This window comes from Neodiprion virginianus, chromosome 7 (genome assembly GCF_021901495.1).
Source record: "Neodiprion virginianus isolate iyNeoVirg1 chromosome 7, iyNeoVirg1.1, whole genome shotgun sequence".
NCBI lineage: Eukaryota > Metazoa > Arthropoda > Insecta > Hymenoptera > Diprionidae > Neodiprion > Neodiprion virginianus.
In genome coordinates, this window is record NC_060883.1 from 15804805 (window position 1) to 15831997 (window position 27193).

Here is a 27193-nt window from a genome sequence, read left to right on the forward strand (position 1 = left end):
TAGATGTAACTAAAACTGACGTTTAGTGTGAGTGTATACTTTGTTTAGATGTACTTTATACTCAAGACAATCGTGATGATTTTTCCTTCAGGTAAAAGATCAGCCTGAGCCTGATAGAAACGAGGAAAAAGTACGAGAGTTCTTCAGAAAACTTGCCGGTGATGATATGGAAGTCGATTGGAAGGAACTGAAAGAAATCTTGGACTTCGCTATGCGCAAAGGTTTGTATCACAGTTAATCTTTATGTACAAAAATATTGAAAGTGTGCTTGTTGGTGGATATTCATATTGTTGAAAGGTATGATGGACTATCATTGTACATACATTATATGTAATAATCATTGAACATTAGCTGTGGAAACCTTGAAAAACTTCAAAATGCAAGTCCAATGAAGTGCTGGTTGAATAATTGTTTTTTTTCAAACAAATGATAAACATCTGTGTTGAATTTGAACACAGTCTTGTATTTGCTAGAGATGCTCAGTTGAAAAACTCATTGAAAACTGTTTGTCTTCGAATAATATTCGAAGTATTTTACAGTTACACTGCAAAACAAACAAACCCATCCCAGTGAATGTTAAATTATTCACACTTGGATATCTTCACAACCTACTTGAACATTTCGCATGAATTCTGCACGAAAATTTGTTTACACATTATTTACAGCTACATTATCATTTCATGCCCATATTTCTATTCTTTTGCTTACGCATGTACATGCCACTAAAATGCAGCCTTCTAACTTTAGTTGTTTTATATATGTGGCTCGTTGTGTTTGCGAATAATTTGCTCCGTTCTCTTGATACAAACGATTCAATGCATGCTGTAAAGTTAGATGCAAATACTGTTCAGAATGACTGAGAATAAATAACTATAAATTGTCGATAGAGAGCCACGTATATAATAATTGTGATACATGCATGAATACATTATGATTAAATAACTGTTCATTGCGTTTGAGTTCGATTGAATCCTTTAAATTATTTATTGAAACGCGGAATTTTGTTGCTATAAAAAATAATGGGAATCTTCATAGGTTTGAATAATATTTCATTGTGTCTTGAGAATTAACGTGCGTTGCGTTTCATATATTATTAGGCACTACGGGCCTTGCTGTAGTCAATAGGGAGGGAGAATTTCTTCCAACAAGCGTGATTTTATTTGAAAGAAACGTATTGCGCTTTCAACTTTGGGTTATTTTTGCTTGTTCGATCTTTCTTCCACCTAGGTTCGCTGCATCAGATTGGTTTTTTTTCGGTTTGTGTAATTGATCGATTAATCGTATTTTGGAGTCACGGGTCCTTTCAAATGTTTTTTTTTTAACTTATTTTTTTTTCATGTTAATCGATTAATCATCTTTTGTTGATTGATTGTGTTATCGAGCAGTCCGTCAATCGATTAATTGGAAGAACAGTTAATAAAACTCTACGACCAATCGATTATTCAATAAAAAATCAATTTAAGCCTACGATTAATCGATTATTTGCACAGCTCCATTTTCTATTATCTTTCTCAGATTTCTGTAAGTCAGATCAAAGTTCAACCATATGCTTCACTTTATTTACTGGTAGATTGTGGGAAAACTTTATGGTGATTTGCATTGGTATCTGGTCACTAAGTACAAATCACCATGCAGTTTTTCGATAGTATCCAGGTTTAAAAATGACAACAATACATACATTGTATGTGCATTCATACTGTAAGGGGTATTTTAAAAAAATGCTATTACATTGTATCGACTTCTCACCTCTGAGATTTGTTTCTTTTAGTCTGAAAATGATTTTTCCTAATCAACTAATATTTTCAACAAGAGTACAAATTGACTTATCACACCAGTTTTACTAAAATTCTGTCATGGGAAAAAGTATTAGGAACAACATCAAGATCTCCTTTTCCTCAAAATTTATTAAGGAAGTTCTGTCTTATTTATAAACTAAAATATAAATTTCAGACATTTGAGTGCTATGCTCTTAATTCAATGTCTTAGCGTTCTTAAGACATTTTTACAAAAATTCGTAGCTAAAATTTATCGAAAACTGTATAAATAAAAATAAGCTTGATATTACTCAAATTTCTAACCCTTTGCAGTCGCGCTTGTTAGTCATCCGATAAGAAATACATGGTTTCTGGGAACAAAAATGACCCAGTGCGACCGCTGAGGGTTAAGAAGATTCGTGAGAAATATTTAGAAAGAACAATTCACAGAGGAAATCTCAAGTCCTTTGATGATTTGTTTCGAAGCTATTGTGGTCGCCTATCAATGGCTGATCAAAACATCGTAGTTGAGAATTGGGTTCGAAAGCGGTGTACCTCAGAATTTCGGGTGTCGACATCGCAACGTCTCAAAATTTGATTCGAGAACATTGTACCTCAGAATATGGTTAAAAAACATCGTGTTTAAAAATTTGGATCGACATCATACCCGAAGTTGAAATTATACTCACATAATTTCCTAAGCTGCACCACATGATTGTTTAAAAAATATATGCTGCTAGTAAACGTATGAATTCTCTTTAAGATCTGATATTTTTTCGCTAAATCAATTCTGTTAGGGCATAATTACTGTAATTATCATCCGAAATATCCCATTCCTTTTTTGTCAACTACTGTTTAAACGTAGTTCATAAAGTTAATTGAATCATATTTTTAAATTCAATTTATAAATTAATCAAAACCCTAATTTTTTTTTAAACTGATCTATCCGGGAATGGCCCAGTGCTAAAAAATGTTGGGAATGAAATCTTAACCTGGGATATGATGTTTATGAATCAAATTCGAATACAAATTTTCAAATAAATCTCTTGTATCACAGCCGTGAAGCTAGGAATCGGTGGTGAATTTTTTCGTACTTGTCCGCTGAATGGTTTGGAAGCTTTTAGGGTACACAAGTGATTGAAAAACTAAAAGCAACCATCACTCAAATCTAAATTAAGATTATGGTGATATTTATTTAAAATTAACGCTTGAAGTGATGATAAAGTTAATGAAACTATGTCTTAAATCATTGGAAAAGTTACATATTTCATGTCTTGGACATCAATTGTATCAGATATAACTGAAGGATGCTACTTGTTCAAGAAAAGTTTGAAACCTGAGAAATTTTACACATGATCATTTCAGTCAAAGTATCAGCTATAAATTGAAAAAATTTATAAAACAACCTATAGCGAACTCGAAAAATCGTAGATTCTGAACCGAACATTCACTGTGTCTCTAGAACTTAACTTAATCACTCCTAGATCTAGAGCCATAATACAAAATATATATTTGAAAATTGAAGTGGGTGAAAATTCTCGATTGCTGAAAATTGTCGGAATGACTCTGCATGTATATTTCATTCTACGAACGGATAACACAGGGTTGGTACACACGTGGAAAAACTGATATAAGTCGATAAATGTTATAAATAACGCAAGAATTTCATCTCTTCAGAACAAGGTAGTTTGTATTTAGAGAAATGGAATACACATTTTTTCTGCCATTTCTTTCATATATTTCGAGAGATACAAATTCTATAGTATCGACGATTTCTGTTGATCATCGCGTTTTAACTTGATTACAACATTCGATACTCAAATTAACTGTCCTGAGGTGTAATTTTGGTTGATAAAAAAGGCCATACAAAATGACAACATTGTTGTAATAATGAATTTTTTTCTCCTACATAGAAGTAAAAAGTTTTTCCAATACTTGCTTGGAAAATATAGTGTCCAACCCTCTGGCAATTGGTTTTAGTCGTCGAGAAATTCACAATTTGCGCCGTCAGTTTATAATTTTTTAAAATAAAAGGTGCAATAATTGGTTCTAAACGTGTCAATAACTGGTACACTTACCGTAATGTTGTTCATACAAAATAGCGATTATATAGAAACCCTCCATACGAAATTTTATTGAAACCCGTTTGGTGGATTTAATGTACCCCTGAAGGGGTTGAATGGGGAAATCCATCCTCTTACGGGCATGGGTTAGAGTTGAAATGGAAATCTGAACCCCAATTGAATTGAATAACTGGTTGTCAAGATAAAAATTCCCAAAACATACCCACTTTTACATGTATCTTCTTTCAAATATTTTTCGGAGAATCAGAATGGTAGATATTCATTTTCAAAGATCATCTCACACGGGAAATTATTGTTTTCTTGTCAAGTGGAACATTTTTTAAATCTCATGGTACAAGGCCCTATAACTTTGAATTAGTTCTTACAGGTGAGCTGACAGCAAAAATTCTTAGCGTCATGGATATTGCGATACCTTGGTGTACCGAAGTTCCCCCTATTTACCAACGCTTAGTCTTGAACATGTAACAATGCAACATGTATGTACAGAGATGTTAATGAAAAAACAGGTAGTAATAGATAAGTAGCGATCATGTATGTGCTTCGCAATTCGTCAAACGAGTAGCAGTTTTTTGACAACATGATCATGTAGTAACAAATCGATACTGATTAAGAAAGATATATGTCACTCGTAATAAGTATTCTACAATTTTCTATTTTCATAGGTTTGCTTAATTAACCGACCTCTACAACCAGCTATACCGCATATAACAACTTTGACAGCTAATTAATCTGTTATTAATTGAATAAATTTTAACAACTACTACAAATATTTTATACTCAGCCCTAAACGTTCTATTCGTAAAAACAAAAAATAGTACCTGTCAGCTACATTATGAATCAAGCTATTCATTCTACAATGATATCTTATTTCAGAATTGAAAAACGAAGGTTTCAGTAAAGATATATGCCGTAGTATGGTTGCCATGCTGGATACAGATCGTTCCGGTAAACTAGGATTTGAAGAGTTCAAATCACTTTTGAATGACATTAGAAATTGGAGGGTGAGTATAGGTGCTTTCTGATCGATCGATCATAATTTGCCAAGCTCATTTATACGTATAACTCATGATGAATGTTACCAAATTCTTCTCTTCAGGCTGTATTCAGATTATACGATAGAGATGGTTCTGAATACTTGAGCGCGTTCGAGCTTAGACAAGCCTTAAATAGCGCCGGCTATCGCATGAATAATCATATTTTGAACGTACTTGTACATCGTTACGGAACGAAGGATGGAATGATCGCATTCGATGACTACATCATGTGCGCTGTACGTCTAAAGACGATGATTGGTGAGTCAAATTGGTAAAACAAAACGAACAAAAAAGATTCACAGAAACATGAGACAGCTTCGTGGTCAGTTCAAAACGAGAAATTGTATAATTTTAGACGTGATTTGAAGAGTATACTTGATACAACATAAGGATTGGTACTTTAATTAATCTAGCAACAACATATTCTTCATTACTAGTAACTAACAATCGACACTCGATTCTATGGTAACAACAAATATTCGTAATATCTCATGATTAACTCACGCTTGTAGATATATTCAGAGAACGCGATCCAGATAAGACAAACACTGCTACTTTTACAATGGAAGAATGGGCTGAGAAGACATTGTATTCGTAATCAATAACAAAAAAGAGGCAAACCGAAAGCACAAACTCAGGAACAAATTATCGACCAGGTGTTGGTCAACGTGAAACTCTGAAGTACTACATTTTTCAAATCCTGGAAGCTGAATACAATTGAAGCTCTCGTTTCTTCAAAACTCCAAACTCCTTTTTTCGTACCTGTTAAGCTTCGTTGATCACCTCTTTCATTGTAACTAATAACTCACTATCCCTAAATATTCGTTTGTAAGCTTGTGCGTTTCAGATTTACTCTATCAATTCATAAAAGTACAGATAATTTTTAAAGTACATGTGTATCCATTTGTGTTAAGTCAATTCAAGTGTTCGAGCTAACTGGGCTTACCAACTCAATATTCAGAGTCAGTTTCATCGAGAGAACATTATTAATATTTTACTCACATCTTCACTTTCGGGGCATAATCATTTATTTCCAATTCATCAATTATTGCATGATAAACCCCTATGTGTGTAAAGAGAAAACATCAAAGTTTGTAGAAGTTGGTTCAATTTGCAGGAGAAACAATGATGTCAAACAGAAACAGGTTTAATTTATGTCGGCTGTATACAGGGATCCTGATACCTTAAGGCGGTTGATTGGCAAAAAATTATGACTTTTCGTTAATTTCATGACGACGTAGTCATACATTGAGTAATTATGAAATCATTATACAAAGTACAAAAATCCGAAAATCGTAATTACTCGAATTATGAAAAAAAAGTTAAACACCGAAGCTTTGTTTCTAATCGCTTTAAAATGGTTAAAAATCTAGTAGATTTGTTCGAATATAATAATTCAATAAATACTCAATTTGCTAGTATCTTGTAATGAAATTAATAAAAAGTATCCATTTTGGCCAACCCACCTTTTTAAATAAGGCATAGGCAGCAGGACCAGGATAGCTATCTAAATTATGATTAGCGAGTTGGTTTCATGGTGCAAAGTATATAGTTGATGTTTATAACTAGCTTTTATGTATGAAAAAATGTACAAAAATATGGTCAGTGAGTGAGTGGGATTCGGATTGACAAAATACGATTTTCAAATCCCACTCGTATGCTGCATGTCTTCAAAATGGCGGTTACATTGTGACACTAAAAAAGCCTTTTTTAACCTCATTCCGCATGTCTGTCTTATTCATAAGTCAGTATGCTAAATTCAAATCGCGTATATAATATATACAACCAGTACTATTTGTTTTCTACCCATGGATGCCCAGAATACATATATACATGCTCAACCGTATACCATGTTGTTGCACTCTCGAGTATTCCTGTTAGCTCTCGCCAGAAAATGCCTCAAGGTAGCTCGAGCATCGAAACGTCGCGAACCGGATCCCTATTATGCTTGAATGCATATTGTTCATTAAGCTTTTTACTTCCAATATCAGATGAAGACTGAGACATGGTTGATAAAGGTGATCTCAATAGCCGGAAAGGCATTTGAAATATACTTGATTTAAGCAACGTAATAAATTGCAATTCGTACAGAACTGAACCATGGATTAGTTTTAATTGGATACCGGGAGTGGAAGGCACCAATAAACGCTACTGTGTCTAATATGTAGCATCAGAAAGATATTTTCTTCAAAATATACAGTATATTTACATATATAGTGTTTAATTTATGATAAATATTCATATTACATAGAGTTGTTTTTGAGTATTGGAGATAATAAATAAATGTCATCACACTGATAATATTTACATTTGAAAAAATGACAGAAGAAAAGTACTGGCATTACATACCTCGATAAAAATCATCATAATGCAGGTGATAGAAACCGATTGTGAGATGCAAGGGCTGTTTGCCTCATGCATTAGAAGAAACAGTCAAGTTCTAGATTTTGAGTAAATTTGTACGCTGTATGCTTCAAAAAATTTGATCTTACAGCGAAATGATTTTCGGAATTCTTAATATTTTATCAACTGTTTTCATTTATTTCCTTTTCTTTTTTTTTTATAATAAATCGGAACTCAACAGATCACACTGAAAATCTGAAAGTTGAAGCTTTATACATTTACATGAATTTAATCACGAAGTTTCATAAGTTAGTTATCTATCCTCGAGGATTACAGATATGCAAAACTGCACAAACATCGTGCCGAATGACCCATTCACTCAAACCATACACGTAGATAAATATTTCAACTTACTTATTTTTATATTTCTTAGGAAACTTGTGTATTCTTCTTATACTTATTAAATTTACGCACCTTGCACCAATCCACTAAAGAGTCCCATTTATTTTTACATAAATTCCTATCTTTTGCTCAACAGTTTTTGGTTGGCTATAATTAATGTTCCTAATTTTCTTCCCATCCAGTAATATCATATTCCATCAAATTTCCTAAAATCATCCTATTTTGTATTCAAAACGTTGCAAGACTCTAAGGGGGTACAGGAAATTTTCAAGTTCACTCATCACTTACAGAACTTTTTAATATGCAGCATCGGTAGAAATAAGTGAGCGGATTCAGTTCGAGTATTGATCACGCAGCATCGGTAGAAATAAGTGAGCGGATTCAGTTCGAGTATTGATCACGACGACAAAAAATAAATCAACTCGGTTTACACAAAGTACCAATTTATTAGTTGCCAAAATTCATATCAATTTTTTCTATCTAATGAAAGTCATTGATGGAAAAATTAAAACTTCTCTCATGGTTTTAGTGCTTGCAAATTCTTCCATCGTTTATGATGTATTTTAAAACAGCGATCCATTCATTTTCATCCGTTGGGGGGCTAGAAGGGATCGATGGCACGTCTTTGGTAGAAATGAGGTGCTAGTTCTTCCAGCCATTCTGGTTTTACAACTGTCAACTCTCGCATGTACGTTTTGCTGGTGTGCAAAATTTCGCAAAAGATGAGCCTGGAATTACAATGAATTTGAATACTATCAACTTACAATATCGTATGGCATGTTGGAAATTGACTTTCGAGGTGGCTACTCGAATAAAAAACGATGTATGTATTGAAACATTTCAGGTATTTTAGATCAAGTTTTTACTCTGGTTCAACAAATTAATTGGAGTATTCTAAACTAGTTATATTTCCAATTTACAAACATTAGTGGTTTTACAGGGTATCCATGTTCTGGAAAAACCTGGAATCATCAGGGTATTTTAAGGTCACTTAGGCAATTTTTTTAGAGAAATATTCTTTGGTTTAAATTGCTTGGAATAAAAAGAAAAAAAGTTTCGTATAACTGACAATGACTTATCTTCACGAAGATTGAAAAAAAAAAAAAAATTGAATGAGCAAAGTTATGTAACTGTTTAGCATTACTCTAATAAGCAAATTGATCTCCAACACATCTGGATAATGTTTTAAATTACCTGGTGATATTTGAAATTCATAAGAATTTCAATTTCACATTTCAGTAAACAACGTGTAAATTCAAGGATTGAAATTAGAAATGATCGAAAAAATTTTTAGTTCCACCATCCCCGCATTATTATACATAGCATTTCGTCCAAGAGGCAAAATTTTCTTCTTTTTTTCTACCTTTCTTTGAAACTCATGTTCGGAAATATCTATACCAACCATTGAGGCTGTTGAACAGTGTACAAACAGCTGTTGGGGTGAATGTGAAGTTCCCTGCTACCTCGAACGGTCCTGTACACCCCAGTGTAATGAAGATACGCAGTGTTGGGAAAAAGGCCGGCAGTAATGCACCTCAGAACCTTTTCGGTGTCACCTGACAAGTAGAGTGGAATTTTGTAAACAACTCTTTACCAAGCTTTCGTCCATAAAAGGGCTTAACTTAATCACATTTGACGGAATTGCTTACGTTGACAAGAGATAAGTGGAATATTCAACTTTTTAAGCATTTTACACATCTGGGTACGAATTTCTGTGGCTCTTCGTAGCGTTTTGTGATTGAGAAAATTCTGGTGACACCAGCTTGTTACTTTCTGGGACTCATAGGCCGTATAGACATTTAACAACGTGATCAGATCCCCTTCTTCTGCTTCGAACTTGCGACGTGCGACTCGTGCTTTCAGAGCTGCTTGACCCCCTCCGGGTATTGTAAACACATTTTGCACCTGAAGCATAGCTAGGATGATTGTTATCTCCGCTGAGCATTCCATAGTACCTGCAAGCAATTTTTTCATTGAAAACAGTTCATCTAATGTGTTGAGAATTTGGGCTGAAGCAAACGATTACATCTGAGGGACACTAAATTATGACACTAGAGTAGGATCCCACCTGAGATTATTAAACACTTGGCATAGACAGGATCTAATGGCATTTCTGCCATTGTTGCTCCCAACGGACTTGTCAATTCTCCATTATTGTCAATGGCCCCCAAAGCATAAAGCAGTTCTAGGCCACACAGAAGATTTTTTGTTGGTGGCGGTGAGGGAAAATTAAATCGCAAGACATTATCGATGCCCAGAGCTTTCAGCTGTAGAATGGCAGGTGCTAGATCTGAACGTTGCATTTCTGGAGGAGTTGCTTCAACAAATTTGTCAAAAGCATTCTCTGTGTAGAGTCTGAAAATATACAAATGATCTCATTGACATTGTAATTCCATCGCTCTCGAGATCACATTTTTCCAGAGTTTCAGTAACTGATCATGGATCACCTTGACGAAATTGGTTCGTCAAAAATCGTTACTTTTTATTAATTTTATTACGAGTTAGTCGAATATTTAGTATTTACCAGATTATTATATTCCTAAATTACAAATTTTTGTTCCATGTTTTTCCAGCCAAGTTTTTAGTTATTTCATCAAACTGCGAATTATTGTATTATTTATGAACTAACAAGTTCATGCTATTCGAATAAATTTTTGAATCCAGAATGTTGAAGATTGCAAGCGTTAAATTGCAGAACAATCATAAGAATCTTTGTTAATCCGGATGTTACGTAAATTAATTCATGAATACCAATAGTATATTGTTTCAAGTCAAATATTTGTCAAAATTTTCTTTATCAAGAGTACGATAGGTGAGTATCTTTTTTTTTTCTATAAGTTTCAAACTATTGCTACAGATATATACTGACAAAAACCGATTACATACATTCAGCGAGAAAATACATTCAATGAAATTTACGGAAAACTGTTTTTTCAGTAAGCAAAACAAATACTTCTTTCTCAAACCTAATTTTTATTGCAGAATCCTGGCAAAAACATCAACTTTATTAATTGCGCTGGCAACTAAATTATAAATTATGGGGAAAACAACAACAAGTAGAAATTTGTTGCGAAAAACCTTCAGACAAATAATGTTCCGAAACAAATCCTCAGCTGAAAAATTTGACCCCCTGATACGGCAAGACAGCAAAACATCACTGATTTACTTCAAGTCAAATTCCCCTATTCCAAAATAGTCGTTTACTATAAACGAAATGAATAAGTAATATAATTTTCGACCCCGTATTATGCATATGAGCACCCAAGTATGATTATGAAAAATATTAAACGTATTCCCATAGTGGAGAAAAATATCTATATATTTTACGCTATAAAGTGTTTTCATACTATCATCCATAAGAAATAGTAAAGTTAGAGTAGAGATGTTTAATGACTTGAAAAAAAATCGTAGAACTTGAAAGCTTCTAGTTTTCAAAACCAGATTGAACCTGTAGTTATTTTCCAAGTAAAATTTTATTTTCAAATCGGTAAGAATTGCATACATATTATACTTCAATTATTCATTTCGCCGAGCTGCATGTCGACTTGTTCTAAGAGCTAGCTATGCAGTTCATTCACGAACATTCTCTACGATCTGGGTAAAAACATCCAGAATTCAATATGTGCAACTATATGTATATAGATATGGAAGTATATGGTATAAAAAGCATTTAGTTTCCAAGTGTGACAAAGCTAGAGAATGCAATTACCGTGAGTGACGTATGGTTTGAATTATCGCGGAATATTGGACTCCCTGTTTAGCCGGAAAAACATTATTAAACATTATTTCTTGTTCTTTTCACAGTAATTATAAATTATGCGGCAAGACGTCGTCGTTTCTGTTGCAGAATTTTTATTGAATTTACCAACACGAGCTTGTCGGATTTCTTTGTGCCTGCTGGCATTTTTGGGACCTTGAAATTTCCCCTCGATGAATGAATAATACATCGCGATTCTGTCCATGTACAAATGCTGTGATTCACAGCTGACGACAGTCGCTTATCAGGCGTTTTTAGATATGATGAAATCAAGAATCATACATTACACTCATACAGGCTGCCGTTGATATTACAGTTCCAAAGGAGCGGTTGACTATATTGACAGAGCAAAATGTTACTTATTTTGAGTATTATCAAAGCCTAAAATGGATAACGACGGAGCCAGGAATCGAACCTGGAATCTAGCGATGCTTTACCGGAGACTTACTCCACTAGACCACCTAGCCGCCCTGACTCTGTTGTCTTTAATTTCTCTCATAACCAGTGAGTTCAAATTTGTTTTTTTTTCAAATTCACCAGTTGTTCAAATTTACATTTTCTCAACAAAAATTCTCTCGTAGATTAATGATTTGCACACCCGCATCTCATTTATTAGACGGCATTGCTGTCTTACGGGCTTCTCATCGGAAGCGAAGGATTGAAAGGGGTAAACATAAACATCTACACACTACAGTCTCCTTACATCGTGCATGCAGAGAAGAAATTCTTACTCCTAAAATGGATAGTTAAAAATAGGTTTTGGACCGTTTATATACTAATTGGACCCTCAGGTAGGCAAAAAAAAAAAAAACATCAAAGAGAACCAAGGACCAACAGCTAAAAAAATACGTAGAGTATACAGAGAAATTCATTTATTAGTTCATATCTATACAGATTACCTACATAAAATGGTGAGAATATAATATCATACATATCGTATCCTGTAGAGACATGCACCCGTGTGCAGGTGACAACTTGAACGATATTTACAAACTACACAAATAACTATCACATATCACATTTTTCGTATTCTGTCAAAGTAATGTATATTACACTTTCCTTTTCTTAAATTTTCTTTGTCTTTCACTTTAATACTATTTGGCAACTTGTTGATATACTATATGCTTATACTCAAACATTCGAACTAGAATTAAGGCACATTGAATAAACTATAACTGAATTGAAATAAAAACTTTGTAGCTATGAATTAGCCATTTTCCATCCCCTTTGTTCTAAATATCCCGTACAAATTTGATGTTTTTTGGTAGTAGCTTTTGATCCGTTGCTCGCGGTGTATTTGGACTACGCACAATCTAATCCACTTATAAAATTACGTCGACATAGTGCATCAAAGAATTGATTCCAGCATTATCAGGGTTCGTACGCTTGTTGGATCCCGAAATTTCCTAACATTTCCAGATATTACAACTTGAAAAGAGGATTTTTCCAGTAACCTTCCAAGAAATATGCCGCTGATTGATGACATTTTTTTACACATTAATACTAATACGTTCAATATTGCCCAGTAACTAACTTACTGTCTGATATAAGGTTACAAAACACAGCCTAGGATTTTCCATAAGAAAAAAATGAAAGTAGTTTGAGTATCGAGTAATATGCATGTAATGTATGGAGTGGTGCGACGAAACTAAATTTTGAGTGCAAATTTTTTTTTTCACGCGCTTCTACTTGGTATAATAACGAGTTTATTTCTTTGAAAGACTGAAAATTCCAGTCTTATTTTTCAAGTTTCCTGACTTATTCCTTTGCGTACGAACCCTGAAGAAAGAACTTAACGGCCCCATTGTTTACGAAATTCTGAACAAAAACACTTCAATACATTTACATTCCACGCAAAAATGAAGAAATAGCATGAATTCTACGAATTTGCTACGACCATTTCGTCTCCATCCATTTATATAGATATACTATTGATGTGAACCCGTGTGAATTTAAAATTTTTTCATTCCGTCGTTTCCGATATCATTGCAAAGTTTATCAGCAATTGAAATTCTGAATTTTTTTTTCACGAACCATGATTAAAAAAACAATTGACAACTTTTCATACCCATCATTCAAATATAAAGTCCTGCATACTTCACATTTTGTCATCAATACGTTTACGAGACTCATCGTGAAACAAAAAGATTGACATATTTTTGAAAACCTGTTTATTGGATACTAAACGTCCGAAAATGTAATGAGTCATTGAAATTATCAAAAGTAATTTTCAACCAATTCACCGCTTTTTCTGCATCACCATAGATGGTGCGAAGTGTGAAAAAAACACCAACTCCTTGGATGATTATTTGTACTCTGATCACCTTACCTGTACGTTTTTCCGGATCTTACACGACCAGCCCGCCCAGCTCGTTGATTTGCAGATGCTTTGGATACTGGTGCTACAATTAGGCTGTCAGTGTGTGTTTCCACCTCAAACCAACGGATTTTTACAAACCCGCTGTCAATTACTAGAGGCAGAGTGAAATGATTCAGATCAAAAAAATTAATAAACAAGTAGTCAATTTGGTAACTTTGATGTCCAGCCTACGAACTTCCCGCTCAGATGCGTGTCGAGCTCAAAAAATGATAATGATTAAAACTTTTCCCAATGCCTGTTTGAAACGTTCGATTTTCGAAGCCTTTTGAGCGTGCGTAAATTGCTCTATCTTCAAACAGTGCGTTGAAATAAAGTTGACGCATGCGCGCAATTGAAATGCTATATTTTACATGCTAGCGCGTGAGATCTAGAGAAAACGTAACTTTTCATTTGCGGGGTGTTCATAATAACGTCTCTTGTTCTCTTATTGCTTGAAAAACAAAGGAGCGGGAAGTTAGAAAGAGTCAACTAGACATGTTGCTTGGCCTTGCGACATCCTAACCTTGAGAAACAAATAGGAAGAGGGGGTACTTTACCGTAAACAACGCCAGGTATCGTGATGGAAGTTTCGGCTATATTCGTCGTGATGATAATTTTTCGGGTGTCCTTTGGGGCGTTCCAAAATACTTTCAATTGTTCCGTGCTCGGAAGAGAGCCATACATGGGAAGTGGTAAGATTTTTTCTGAAAAAATGAACAGTCTACATTGTTATCTATCGTTTACGTGGCACACACATATTTGACTAAATCCTATATTTCTATTAATCGCCGTGGTCACTTTTCATAATTATGACACAATTCCACCTGTGAAACACTAGCTATTACACTACAAATTGTTGCAAAACATGGAGTAAAAAAAGGATATTTCCTAATCTCTTACAATGCAATGCTGTTATATCTTTCAAAAAATTTCAAGTTGATAACTTATTGAAACTGCAATGTATTGCCGCTTTTCTCCGCGATTATTAGAATGAGCCAATGCCATGAACGTATTTTGATTTTTTTGAGTGAAGTGCTTCTTTCACACTTTCACCCGCACAAGGAAATTTCGACTTTGCTTTCCAAATACATACGGATGACCATGAAAAATCTGATTTCTTTTTCTCAAGCATTTTTAAGGGGATTCGTGGTGGCAAAATTGCACTTATTATATCGATTTCTGACAAAGATTGATCAACTCTGCATGCTACGTATTATTTACATTATCTTATGACATTGGTTTCTTAAAAGTTCAGTGATGGTGTAAAATGTTATTGATGATAATATAACTACGTTCAGATTATAATAATAATAGTATTATTGTGAAGTTATCGGTCGTATGCGAATGAAATGCCATAAAAGAAATGTAAATATGTAATAAAAGTATTTGCATTAAATTGTCGTCGAGATGACGGATTATAATGACAGCTCTGTATAGTTTATGTATTTTTATCCAAATGAATAAAATTGAATGACTTAAATCAGATGCTAACCAAAACTTCATTCGGTAAAATAAATTTTCGTCTCCCAGCGGTGAACAATATTCATTTTTTAGCAGAAACCCTAATGACTAGAACTTTTGTCCGAGTGTGAGTAAGATGAAAAGATAAAGTAAGATAAGCCTAAACCAGATTCTTTTATACCACTGAACAGAAAAATAATTAAAATGAATAGAATAATAGTAAAAACGGTCGCTGATGGAAATTGTTTATTTAGAGTGTTGTTGTGTTATTTGGAGGGAATTTTTCTCAATCATGTGAAATGTATGTAGGACGTTTTTTCGGTGTCAACGGTCAAATAAATGAAAAAAAATTATGAATTGACGTTTCGGCCTTAATGAGGGGGGCCTTAGAAATTCAATTACATAGAAGACGGCATCACAGCCGAAAAGTTATATAGATATCCAGGCAACAGAGCAAATCAAGATGAAAGCCGGCTCGCAATTAGGTTTGTTGGAAAAGAACTACTTATTAGTCGGGCTCTTTAAAAACCTTTTTATTAGGATACAATTAAACGAAAATTGGAATAATGAAAGAGCAAAACGTCAATTCATTATTTTTTCATTTATTTGACCGTTCACACCGACAAATTGTTCTACATTGTTGTCTTATTTTTTCAATACACAAGGGGAACATGGAAGAGTAGGAACAGGAGTTATTTTACACATGACACATTATTGAAATATATGAATTTGTGGGCCACATCTACAAGGAAATCTACTGGTAGGAGAAAGATAGGAAAAAATACGAACATGCCACATGAAAGAATGTGTAAAATAATTGCAGTAGAAAAAGTGAATATGAACACAATAGGAAAGGAAATACCTGTAAAACGAAAGCAGGACTACGTAGATTCATGTTGACTCATGGGTGAAAATATTACCATAGGACGAAATAAAGGTATGGTGTAAAAAGAATATACAAAAATAAAGTGGCTGTAATGCCGAAAAAGAAGTGTTTCGAACGAATTTCACACCATGAATAAAACAAATGCAGTTAGTTGGAGACATTATTGAACAAAGTATGTGTATGGATAAAAGCCAGAAGAATAACAAAGCAAATGTATGGTCGAATTTTATAATAAGCACGACAGAATTTTTAAAGCTAGGAAGACTAAATTCAATATTGAATAAAGAGGCATATATATTGGAGGAAAAGGAGAAATAGTGTTCAAATGACGTCTACGAAATATAAGTAATTGAGCAGCAGTTCAGTGAAAAGAAGAGCATTTGGCTGTTTCGAATAAACATTGACTTTTGCGATAAAATTGTAAAAATCGCACGAAGAAAGGATAAAAAAAACACTTGTAATGGAAAAATACAAAAGCAAACTTGTCGGCAGAAAAATACGCTACACAGACTGACATGCATAAAATTATTATGCATACGTATAATTACCCTACACAAAATCGTCCAATTCAAAATTCGTGTAACGGAAAATTACCGTACACAAAATTTTTCTAGTCAAAGTTAATGTATAAAGAAAACTGTGCATTGACTAAAGCAAGACTAATTTAAAAAAAAAAAATACTGCTACAAACGTAACCTCCAGATTATAGAGGTCTCTGTAGTTTTTGAAATTTGTCGAGCTGCTTTACATGAATCTCAGGCTCTAAGATTTCTCTTCTTTTTTCTAAAATAGTTCATGCATATGAAGTTCATTTGCCAAGTATTTTTTTTATAGATTTGCTTTGAGTACGATGATTTTGTATAGGTTAATTTTGCATAAGGTCGTTTCGTATAGCATCGGTCGGTACCAACATCGTAGAATTATTGATGAATTTTCTAATTACGTTTGCCATCTATAATCAATTTCGCATGCTCGTTAAGCAGATCAACGGCCCTGTCGACTTCCTCCATTCCGGTGAGAAATGCCAAGATGTCACCCTGTTCTTCATGCACGTGAATTTTCAACGCCGTATCAACGACTGCTTTCACATAATCGGCGACTGGTTCTGAAATAAATGAAGGTAATGTGTAACGAAAAGTGATAGACAAAATTGCAGTTAATCAATTACAACTTAAAGATCATATTCATATATAATTTCCATTTAAAACGACAATAACTGCAAAAGAAATCACATTATCGTTTTGTAATTCAGGTAAAGTAGAGTAAAAATAATATTTTGACGTGGATCAAATCACAAAATATCTATTACTTGCAAAAATTATAATTAAATCCACATTAATTACTAATTAAACATGAGATTTGTATTTTCTTCCGCTCTTAAACATAAAATAAAAATGTCATTGTCATTTCATTTCGCCCTCATTATTACAAATTACACATGTAATTTTCAATTCAAATGTAATTTATAATAAAATTTATTATTGGATGGTTCTTAGTACTAGTAACTAACTTCAATAAGTAGAATAATAGAAGTCCAATACGGAGTTATCCAATGTTTAAGTGATAGTGTGTAAACATATAGATAACTTTTTTGAAATATATAGCATCTTTTTATCTTACCAGTTAACAGCTAACTAGTAAAGATAAAGGTCCCTACTTGTAAAGTGGCTAGAGTGGTGACACCGCTATATATACAGATGAGAGTACAATTTCGAAACGAATTCTCAAATGTAAATATATATGCAGAGTGAATTTCAAAAAACTGCATGATCTGTTGTCAGCTAAAACTTAATGCGCACGCGCTACAATCCAAGAGCGGTTGTTTGTCAGAGTGACCAACCGTCATGAATTTAGACGACAGTTCGCCGCGATGTACGTGACCTCAAAAATTTTGACAACTGTCGGTCATCTGAATTTACGAATGTTGGTTACCCTGATGAAACAACTGCTCTTGCTCTTGAATTTTAGCGCATGCGTATTAAACCATCCAGTCGTTAGCAATTCACTCTGTACATCTATCTGGGTATCGCGATACTGTGATACGTTGCTAATACAATAACGAGTGATTTATATCCATCTACATCCGCTATCTCGAATATTGCATTATGTTATAGAATATGTGAGACGTTTCGTGCTGCGAGGGCTATAGACCATGTCCTTCGAATACTTAATATCACAAGAAACTAAGTAAACAGGACTTTCGTTACCTTCGACGTAGTAGGTGTCTACCGGATAGAGGCGACCTTCAACGCTGATGATTGTCGCGGAGTCCTTTGAAGTGTCCTTCGAAGTATTTGTGTTGAAGAAATCACGAAGTTGTTCAGCATCGACGGTTGCCGATGACACAATTACTTTTAAACTTCGTCGCTTCTGTATGAGATACATACCGAGACTATTGTAATTGAAATTCCAACAGCTTCGCACACGTAAATTATTCGCGATTTTGGTATTTTGACGGAGTATGATTAACGGATGTTGGACTCACCCGAATTATCTTCTTCAGTAATCCCATCACGATGTCGGTGAGCAAGGTTCGCTCGTGTACTTCGTCCAGTATAAGGATACAGTAATTGGTCAGTAAAGGATCACCCATCATTTCCCGAAGCAGTATACCTTCGGTCATGAACTGCGATGAAAATTAAATTTTTAGGATGCTAATCGATGACACAAAAACTGTAACACTGGGTAAATGAACAACATACCTAATGATTAAGCGACAAAATCATTTTCTCCTCTTTCCCTTGTTTTATCATCGCTTCAGATAAGATCTTTTATTTACTCGGAACGCGGTCATTTCACGAATTAATGGTCAACAATAGGGGGGCAAAATATTGACATGGCTGTAACTTCTGGCACTTTTAGTGAACATAGAGATAAGATGATCCCTGAAGTCTTAATATTAGCTCTCTAGGATTCTTTATCCGCAAGAAGCCTGCCGATTTATTGTCGAAGTGAATGCATGAACCGGTCGGGATTTAATGTCAATTTTCTATACCGTGTCTATGCCGTCCTGGGAAGAATTGAACCTGGGCGATTTTCATGTAAAAAAGTTAACTCTTTCCAAGGGGTCGATCACTTGTGAAAGTACACGCTGATGAAACGTTATGAAAACCTTTGAAATGTTATAAAACCTTGAAAAATCCTATGAAATCACGCCATGTCCCTGAATTCTATGAAATATTTGAAACTCCTTTGGTATCATGTGAAATCATGTAAAATGATCAAATGAAACCTCCGAGACCTCTAAAATTTCCAAAATCACGAACTGCTGTGAAGTTATTTTAAAAATCTCTGAAATCTTTCCAAATCCTACAAAATAGTGTAATTTTACGAAATCATCAACTTAAAACCATCTGAATTCTCTGAAATTCTATCGGAATGTTTCGAAATTCTTCAAAATCCTCAGCAATATTCTGAAATCCTGTGAAATCATCGTCTGAAATTTCGGAATTCTTTGAAATCATACGAAATCTGACCGGATCTTACGAAGACATATGGATTCACTGAAATCTCTGAAATCGTGTAGAATCTTTTGACATCTGGTGTCTCAACAAACTGATTGATTAACCCCTTGACTCTGACAGAATACGATGTTCGATTTAAAAGAAGTTCGCGAGAAATGCCGAACTTTTTTACATTTTTCTGGAGAAATGGCGTGTTCTCATCGTTTCGCATATCCAGAAAGATTATAGGATTTATACTCTACCTTAATTTTCGTATCTTCGCCGGTGCAATCGTCAAAGCGTATCGAATATCCTACGACAGTGCCGAGGACGCAGTTTTGTTCGTCAGCAACACGATTGGCCAGTGAGGTGGCGGCTACTCTCCTCGGTTCCGTGATACCAATCATTTTGCCATCTCCAGTCCAACCGGCCTCCAAAAGATACTGAATCAATCACATAATGGAGTTAATATTGCAAGGACACCTGTGGTCCTATTATCTGTCTCGCGAATGAACGACTGGGAATCTTAACACAAAAACAGCATTAAACAGGTCCAATCGTTACTCGTGTGACCGGATTTTTGCAACCTGTGACATGTTTATATTAACTGTTGAATTTTCAGAATTTAAACGCCAGTGATGGAAGACAATGTAATTAGCCAATAACAAATGAAGAATTACAACTATGTTTTGTGATTAGATCAGAATAAAATATAAATGAATTAGTATATAAATATATACTACATACTAACAACCACTAGCATATGCACAGAGAGAAAAAGCTAAAGCTTTACGAAAACACAATGGCAAGGAGCTTGCCGAAAAAAGTCCGTGTGTGAATCCCACAAATTCCTCTGCATTAAGCTCTCGCTTTTTTTTACGAATAGTCCACTATCCTACCTGAGTGGCAAAACTATACGCGATTAATCTTTCGAAGCTAAAAATCACAACGACCCACACATTAAGCAGGGTGTTGAGGATTTTTTCCGTCTCGACCCCCAAATCGATTGCAAATATTCGAAAACAATTCCAAATTTTTTCAAAGTTTTATCTCAACTTCTTATGCTGTTTCACGAAACTTTTGTTACGCCATATGAATAAAATTGAATTTTATGATCACTTTCGACTTTATTTTTGTACGAAAAATTTCATAGGATAAACCTGAATCAAACGGGGATTTATCGAGTATAATTTACCCTTTTCGAGAGTGTTTTTTTTCTTTCCGATAGCTTCATCTCTCAATATTTATAATGGGTTTCAGTTCGAAAAGTCTGAAAATCACGTGTATAAGTAAGTTATACCTTAAACACGTGATAATCAGAAAAAATATCCCCGATGAGAACCAATAATCTATATGTGTATAAAAAATGAATGTCCGTCTGTCTGTTTGCTTCGTATGCATTCCTATACCATTCATACGTCTACAATGGAACTTTGGGAGTAGTCCACACGCCTGCACAGGTTGCTGAGTTATAAAAATTTTTTTTTTATTTGTTTTTCCCGTGAAAACTGAATGTATATATGAATGTATATATAAAAAATGTATATATCTGTCTAGTCTTATTTAAACATATTTTTGACTTGATGTTATGGACCAGAGGATTTTAACGATGATTTAACCTCAAAACTTGCCTGATGAAGTTGGAAAATAAATAAAACCAACGAAACGTTGCAAATTTTGATAAATTGAATCTGATCAATTCTGTCCAAGTTCCCAAGAAAATTTATTATTCATTACATTTAACATGGATGAGAACCAAGATTTGGATTTTAAAAAACTGAATGTTTCATCGTTTGTCACGTATGCGTTCCTCACGCCTGAAAAGGTTTATGAACTAGTACAAGCATTTTACAATAGGTGGCGCGCAAGTCGTTTAAACAAATGAGCGTACTTTAGATGGATGCATGCAAGTGGTTAGGGTAGATTCGGTTGTAGGATAGGTCAACCAATTTGGATGCGGGCGAAGTCGCGTCGGGGGCAGTTAGTACTTGATGAATCCCCGTTTGATACAGATTTTTCCCATGAAAATTGCCGTAGAAAAAAAAAAATAAAATGTAAAGTGGTCACAAAATCCCGTGTTTTTCTTTTGGTGAAACAAAAGCCCCGTGGGACAGCATAAAGAGTTGAATAAAAATCTAAAAAATTCGGGAAGCTTTTTTGAATTATTTGAAATCGATTTGGGGAGCGAAACGGAGAAAATTTGTCTACACTCTTCTTAAGGACCACCCTAGTTTACATACATACTTATTGAGTTTACCTACATACCTAAATACTCAGATCCGTTCATGCATCCGTATAATATTTAAAAAATTGTACTTAGATCCAATAAAAATACTAGTTACATTTTAAAATTGTAGTTAGAGAAAACATATGATATGTAATCTGTAACGAAAATTTAATTAATTATAAATTATATTTAGGTGGTGCTGAATACTGTTTAGTTTTTCATATTTGTCCGGAAAACAATCATCTTCGCAGTAGAAAATTATAATTGGCTCACGTATCTTAGTCAGTAACGCGCAGGTACGGTGTTCAAACCGTGAGTTGAATTTTTTGGAATAGTCAGAGTAGGTTACTGCGTATTTCAAGCAAAATCATTCCGGCAATCAGGCGCGTTAGAATTACGATCTTAAAAAAAATTGAGACGCATGTGTGTAAGGTTAGTATCTTTTTTTTTTACCAGTAATGTATAGTTACCGTCGTTCACTCATATCGCAAAATTCACTAGCTATGTCGACTTTGGTCGGCCATATCAATGTGTTGAACTTAACCCAAAGATTAATTGATTTAGAGTGCAAACACAGGCTAAAGCTCAACCGTTGAATAAGGAACACTCTGCCTATGCCCATTGATTCATCGATAATATATCCCAGTAGGTACGAAAAATTGTTTACATGAAATCGGCCACTTCTGTTGATCTTCTTCGATATTTCTCGTGATTGGCTAAATTTTAATGTCTCGAAGAAATTACATTTTTGAATTTATTCTGAGAACGCGAATCGATGTCACCTTGGCAGAACTTGTAAGGAAATCTATACATACGTCCAAAGAATCTATAAGAAGTCACTCTTGAAGAAGAAAAAATGTTGCTCATATCTCTTTTTATGAAGTATGTTTATGAACTGATCAAAGGAGTATTTTATAAACTGTTGCACTAATAAGTCTGAAATAATTCACAAAAAGTCTTTTCGACTAATGATGTGTAACAAACAGCAGGCAAAGATTCCTCAATAATTTTACTAGGTCAGCAACAAAAAAGGTGGCTTAGTTTCCGAAGAATGCTTCATATAATTCTGACTGTTCTTTCATACGGATGATAAAAAGCTTGATATATATTGTCTTATCATAATTTACAAACATAGTTTGGAGAGTCATTTTGTTCTGTAAAACGTCACTGTGAACGTTCGTAAATTCATACCATTAGTTTTAACGTAGAATTAAATTAGCTACTGTTTTTCAACATTGGAGGGTTCAAACGCTGTAAATGTTCAGCCTGCTTGCTAAAAGTATGTTACAGATCATAGAATACGATATGTAAAATTTTGGATAAATGTGTTAAAAGACAACAGGCCAGTAATATAGTATAACAAGAGCCAGAGTATAATGTTATTATGAGTTATCAAACAACTTATTTTTTCAGTATTCGACAGTTTGGTCCCTACGGTATATAGCTACGTTCCGAGTGTTAATCTAGAGTTATAAGTGATTCAGAAAACATTAAACTTAACCATAATCGTTCTATACTATATAAAGATATCGCCTCCGCCGTCGCCGCCGCCGCGGCTGCCGTGTCAAGAATCCCGAACCTACCCGATCTTAGCCGAAGTTACCCGAACTTGCCTGAACTTATCCGAAGTTCGACCTTCGATCTTCGACTTTCGATCTTCGACCGTTCACCTTCAGCCTTCGATTTTCGACCATCGATCGACCTTCGACATTTGATCAACCTTCGACTTTCGACCATTGATCGACGTTCAATATTTGCAACGTTTATGCCCTTACGCCTATAACGATTTAACCCTTTAGCCTACGTATATACCATTACACACGTGAATATTGAACCCTTTACGACACGTATATACTCGCATACTTATGCAGATTCAACCCTTCACCCTACGTATATACCATTATACGTTTAACCCTTTACCCTACATACAGTATATCGCAACACCTATGAAGACTTGATCTTTTACCTTCTGCATGTACACCCATCTGGGAATCAAGGATTCGACACTTAACCGTTCATACATATACATCTCTATACCTACAAAAATCTGACCTTTTATCGCCTTCCCTCCCCCCTTCCATCAAAACTCGAAAACGGGGGTTGACGCGCGAAGCCCCTCTGGTAATAATATATGAAAATTCGGCCGTTCGAAACGATCTTTCGGACGGCGATGACAGTCTGAAGAATGTAACCTTCAAGTGTATCACGGTTTGTACGTAGAGAGTGAGGCCTACGAAGTATAACTTCGTCTTTGCGATACCGTTTACACCGTGTAGAGTTAAAATTGCATCAACCAATCTGTTTTAGGGAAAGAAACGAAATTGTTACACTTTTGGTAAGATCTCATCCGCAGTTGGTAAACTCAGTTTCTAAAATTACGGATTTAAGACTTACTGTTATTACATACTACAATTATTCCAAACATGTTCCAAAACAATAACAAGAACTATGTCTGAAAAATAGTTTTCTGAGTAATATTCATCGTCATAGAACGCCACTAAGGCCAACCTACGAAACTGCAACAACCTTTCCTTTCGATACTCTAATCGACAATCAAACCTACTCTACATGGCTATTTAAATGGTCAATCGTGAGTATCAAAAACTCATGAAAACATGTAAATAATCTCATTGATATTCGTGAAAAGTGAAAAAAACCGATCAACGAAGGTTTCGACGGTTAATTCGAGGAAGAAAACAAACATGCGCAATGTAGAAAGTATCACTTTTATCACCCATTCAGTCGACATGGTGTATAGGAAAGAATTTCTCTCTTCATGGCTACTTTCTAGTTATTATAACAGATAGATTTTATGCACACGTATAAACTATGAGGTGTTAATTTCAAGGTGGGAATCGATTCGTAAGTTTACTTGTACCGTTGGTCATACTAGTAGAGTGCCGGTACAGAATCGATGCTGTTAAATTTTTTATAAGAGTGTTTATTTCATTCAACGGACTGCACGAACCCATAGAAGAAGATCAGGTACAGCGATTATTCATACATATTCGTCATCACGTTGCATTTTCCTGACTACCCCTCAACTGCATATCCATGTTTACGTGAATGCTATCAGAGGTGAGAAAAAAATAACCACTCTTCTACATAAAACGCATCCATTGCAGCATATTGACGTAAAGGTGCGTCCAAGAGCTGCAGCCTTCCATATTAGCATTTATGCAATTGGGAAGGTTCATGGAATTTTGAAAATTGCCGCGAACATGTCGGTATTTCAGTATATCGGAATATGGTGAAGTTCGAAATAACGGTTTCAGAATGCACGTTTTTTGGAAATTTTTCACTCACCAATTGCATACATCTATACTGATTTGGGCTATTCTGGTATCGTAGGCAGCATTTTTTCACCTAAATAAAACTGATTTTGCATAACTTATAGAGTCAATGTTACTCCTGCAAACACAAGAAAGACATCGCTGCGAGTGTTATGTGAATCCCCGCTGGTTCCTGACGTTATCGGTTACAAACATACAAACATACGAAACCTCTTACACATTTGTTAGATTAGATTATATTGTATTACGTAACGTAAATGTTGATAGAGATACCGAGAGGAATTGGTGAACCACCCAGGAAATTGTGTGTTTGACTACGTATGTGTGAGCTTTACCGTCTTTTCATGCAAGCGGGACACCACAAGCTTCAGCTGTCAAACGCGAGTATTGAAGATTATGTATATGAGGCGATATCTTTGAGTGTAGCAGATCTGAAATAATTGATCTAGAGATCTGGGAAGGTTGGGCTAACTTTTATTATTGTCTATATGTATGGACCTCACTTCAAGATTCCTGAATTACCGACTGATCGGATAACTCCGGTCGAGCCAGTGCGAGATCGGCAATAAACGTTGATTGCGGACCTCAATGAGCAGCACGGCGACGTGAGGGGAATTAGAGAGAGAGAACAACAAGAAGAAAGACGAACGCAAGACATCACTCGACACGTGCACGAGATGCTGGAAATGGTATTTTTCCCAACAGTTTACTCAGCTGAACCGGTGCAACTAGCGCCATCTAACTACCACGTTTACAATTGTCTCGGGTCGAACTTTCCATTACAGGTGTTACAAAGTTATCACGTGTCACGAGTGCGGGTTGGCGATTGCCGATGAGCGAGATGTTTATGGCACGAGCCGAAGACGAGTGCAGCAAATAACATTAATCAGGAATCGCCAACATCCCGCACTCGTATCACAATATACTATTCTGCTATAGGCTCATGTAACACTCGACAGTCAGTCGTTCTTAGGATGCCAGATAAAAACAAACTGTGACTAAACAGAGTATCCAAGTCACTCGCCGCCCTCCTGTTCGTCCCGCTCTTACGCCGGTCATAGGGTGGTTTGGGTATATGTAAGGATAATTAGCAAAAATGTCAAAATAGAAAAATCTTTCAATACGTTTATAACTCGTTGAACTTCAATAAAACTATTTCCACACGTTCAAGGTCATGTTCGCTGTACCAAGCGCATAATAAACAAGAATGTAGGCTGATGTAATTTTGCAAATTCAAAAACAGTTAATTTAATATGAGCATTCAATTAGGGAATATGAACACATGGAAGATCAAACAACAGTTAACACGTTAGGCGCGGCGTCATGAGATCGGCATTGTCAAGTACCGGCAAACCACCTAAACTAAAATAGGGAGGATTATGCATGTACAATAGGCTCATAAACATGAAAAACAATCATGTCATCATAAGCTTGAGCTTCATGAATAATAATAATAGTACATTATGTAACAAGGGAATAAAGTTGACGTTTATTCCTGTGTTACATATAGGACTTTATTGCCAACTTGACTCTGGTTGCAATATTTATCTGAAAATTGGGACTTTTAAATTGGCCGCGATTTGGGCGGTGCGCTGCATCTTATGAGCAATTGTTTGCGCTCACTTCTTTTTTTTTTTTCAAGCCGCTCGCTTTTTCTGGACTTGGATTTGTGGGAAATATGATCTCATGTTTCATCCCGCTTTCAAGGTCAAGAACGTTAATTTTATGGTTAGGTCGGAAATAAACATAAAATATATGGTTTGCACGCAATGGGAATAAGAGATACTTACATATTCTTTATTATTTATTATTTGCATCATAAAACATTGTCATTTTTCGAACAAGAATGGCATGCCCAAATCGTCGCAAGCGTGGCTGTTAAAAATACTCCGATCGCAGTTTTTGAGAATAATGATGCAACTACGAAAAGACGATCTATTATTTGAGGTTATGAACGACGGTAACAGGTAACCAGGTGGTGTACGAGTTCGGATTTAAACTGATGAGGTATAAAATACTCAGATCTCATTTTCTAAGATTGATGTTGCAACTACGGAAAGAAGAACTGTTATTTGAGGTTACGAATGACGTTAACAGGTACCCAGGGGATATACGAGTTGGGTTTGAGACTGATATATTTTGAGAGCCCT

At 35.0% G+C, this 27193-nt stretch overlaps 3 protein-coding genes across 4 annotated transcripts in view; 1 reads left to right on the forward strand and 2 right to left on the reverse strand.

The window, feature by feature from the left end:
• The window catches only part of LOC124308354 (calpain-A-like), an 82542-nt gene extending 76936 nt beyond the window's left edge, over positions 1–5606 (forward strand). Inside the window, exons 11-15 of the mRNA XM_046770986.1 lie at positions 92–221; positions 1386–1388; positions 4712–4839; positions 4935–5130; positions 5385–5606. Of these exons, the coding sequence (XP_046626942.1) occupies positions 92–221; positions 1386–1388; positions 4712–4839; positions 4935–5130; positions 5385–5470 (543 nt within the window). The 3' untranslated portion in view covers positions 5471–5606. The remainder of the gene's footprint in view (positions 1–91; positions 222–1385; positions 1389–4711; positions 4840–4934; positions 5131–5384) is intronic.
• Positions 5607–7997: 2391 nt separating this feature from the next.
• LOC124308372 (probable ATP-dependent RNA helicase DHX35) lies at positions 7998–11464 on the reverse strand. Its single transcript, XM_046771029.1, has 5 exons — positions 11327–11464; positions 9686–9972; positions 9267–9572; positions 9020–9173; positions 7998–8345 (listed from the first exon to the last, which is right to left on the reverse strand). Exons 1-5 carry the CDS (start codon positions 11398–11400, stop codon positions 8219–8221), a joined length of 948 nt encoding a protein of 315 aa, XP_046626985.1. The 5' UTR covers positions 11401–11464; the 3' UTR covers positions 7998–8218.
• Positions 11465–14030: 2566 nt separating this feature from the next.
• LOC124308370 (probable ATP-dependent RNA helicase DHX35) overlaps positions 14031–27193 on the reverse strand; it is a 36353-nt gene continuing 23190 nt past the window's right edge. The window contains exons 3-7 of one of the 2 annotated variants that reach the window (XM_046771025.1): positions 19787–19966; positions 18566–18706; positions 18288–18450; positions 17024–17185; positions 14031–14437 (exon numbers count right to left, since the gene is read on the reverse strand). In XM_046771025.1, coding sequence (XP_046626981.1) covers positions 14223–14437; positions 17024–17185; positions 18288–18450; positions 18566–18706; positions 19787–19966 — 861 coding nt within the window. In that variant the 3' untranslated portion in view covers positions 14031–14222. Of the gene's footprint in view, positions 14438–16991; positions 17186–18287; positions 18451–18565; positions 18707–19786; positions 19967–27193 lie in introns of both variants that reach the window. The other variant, XM_046771026.1, reaches the window with a different exon arrangement.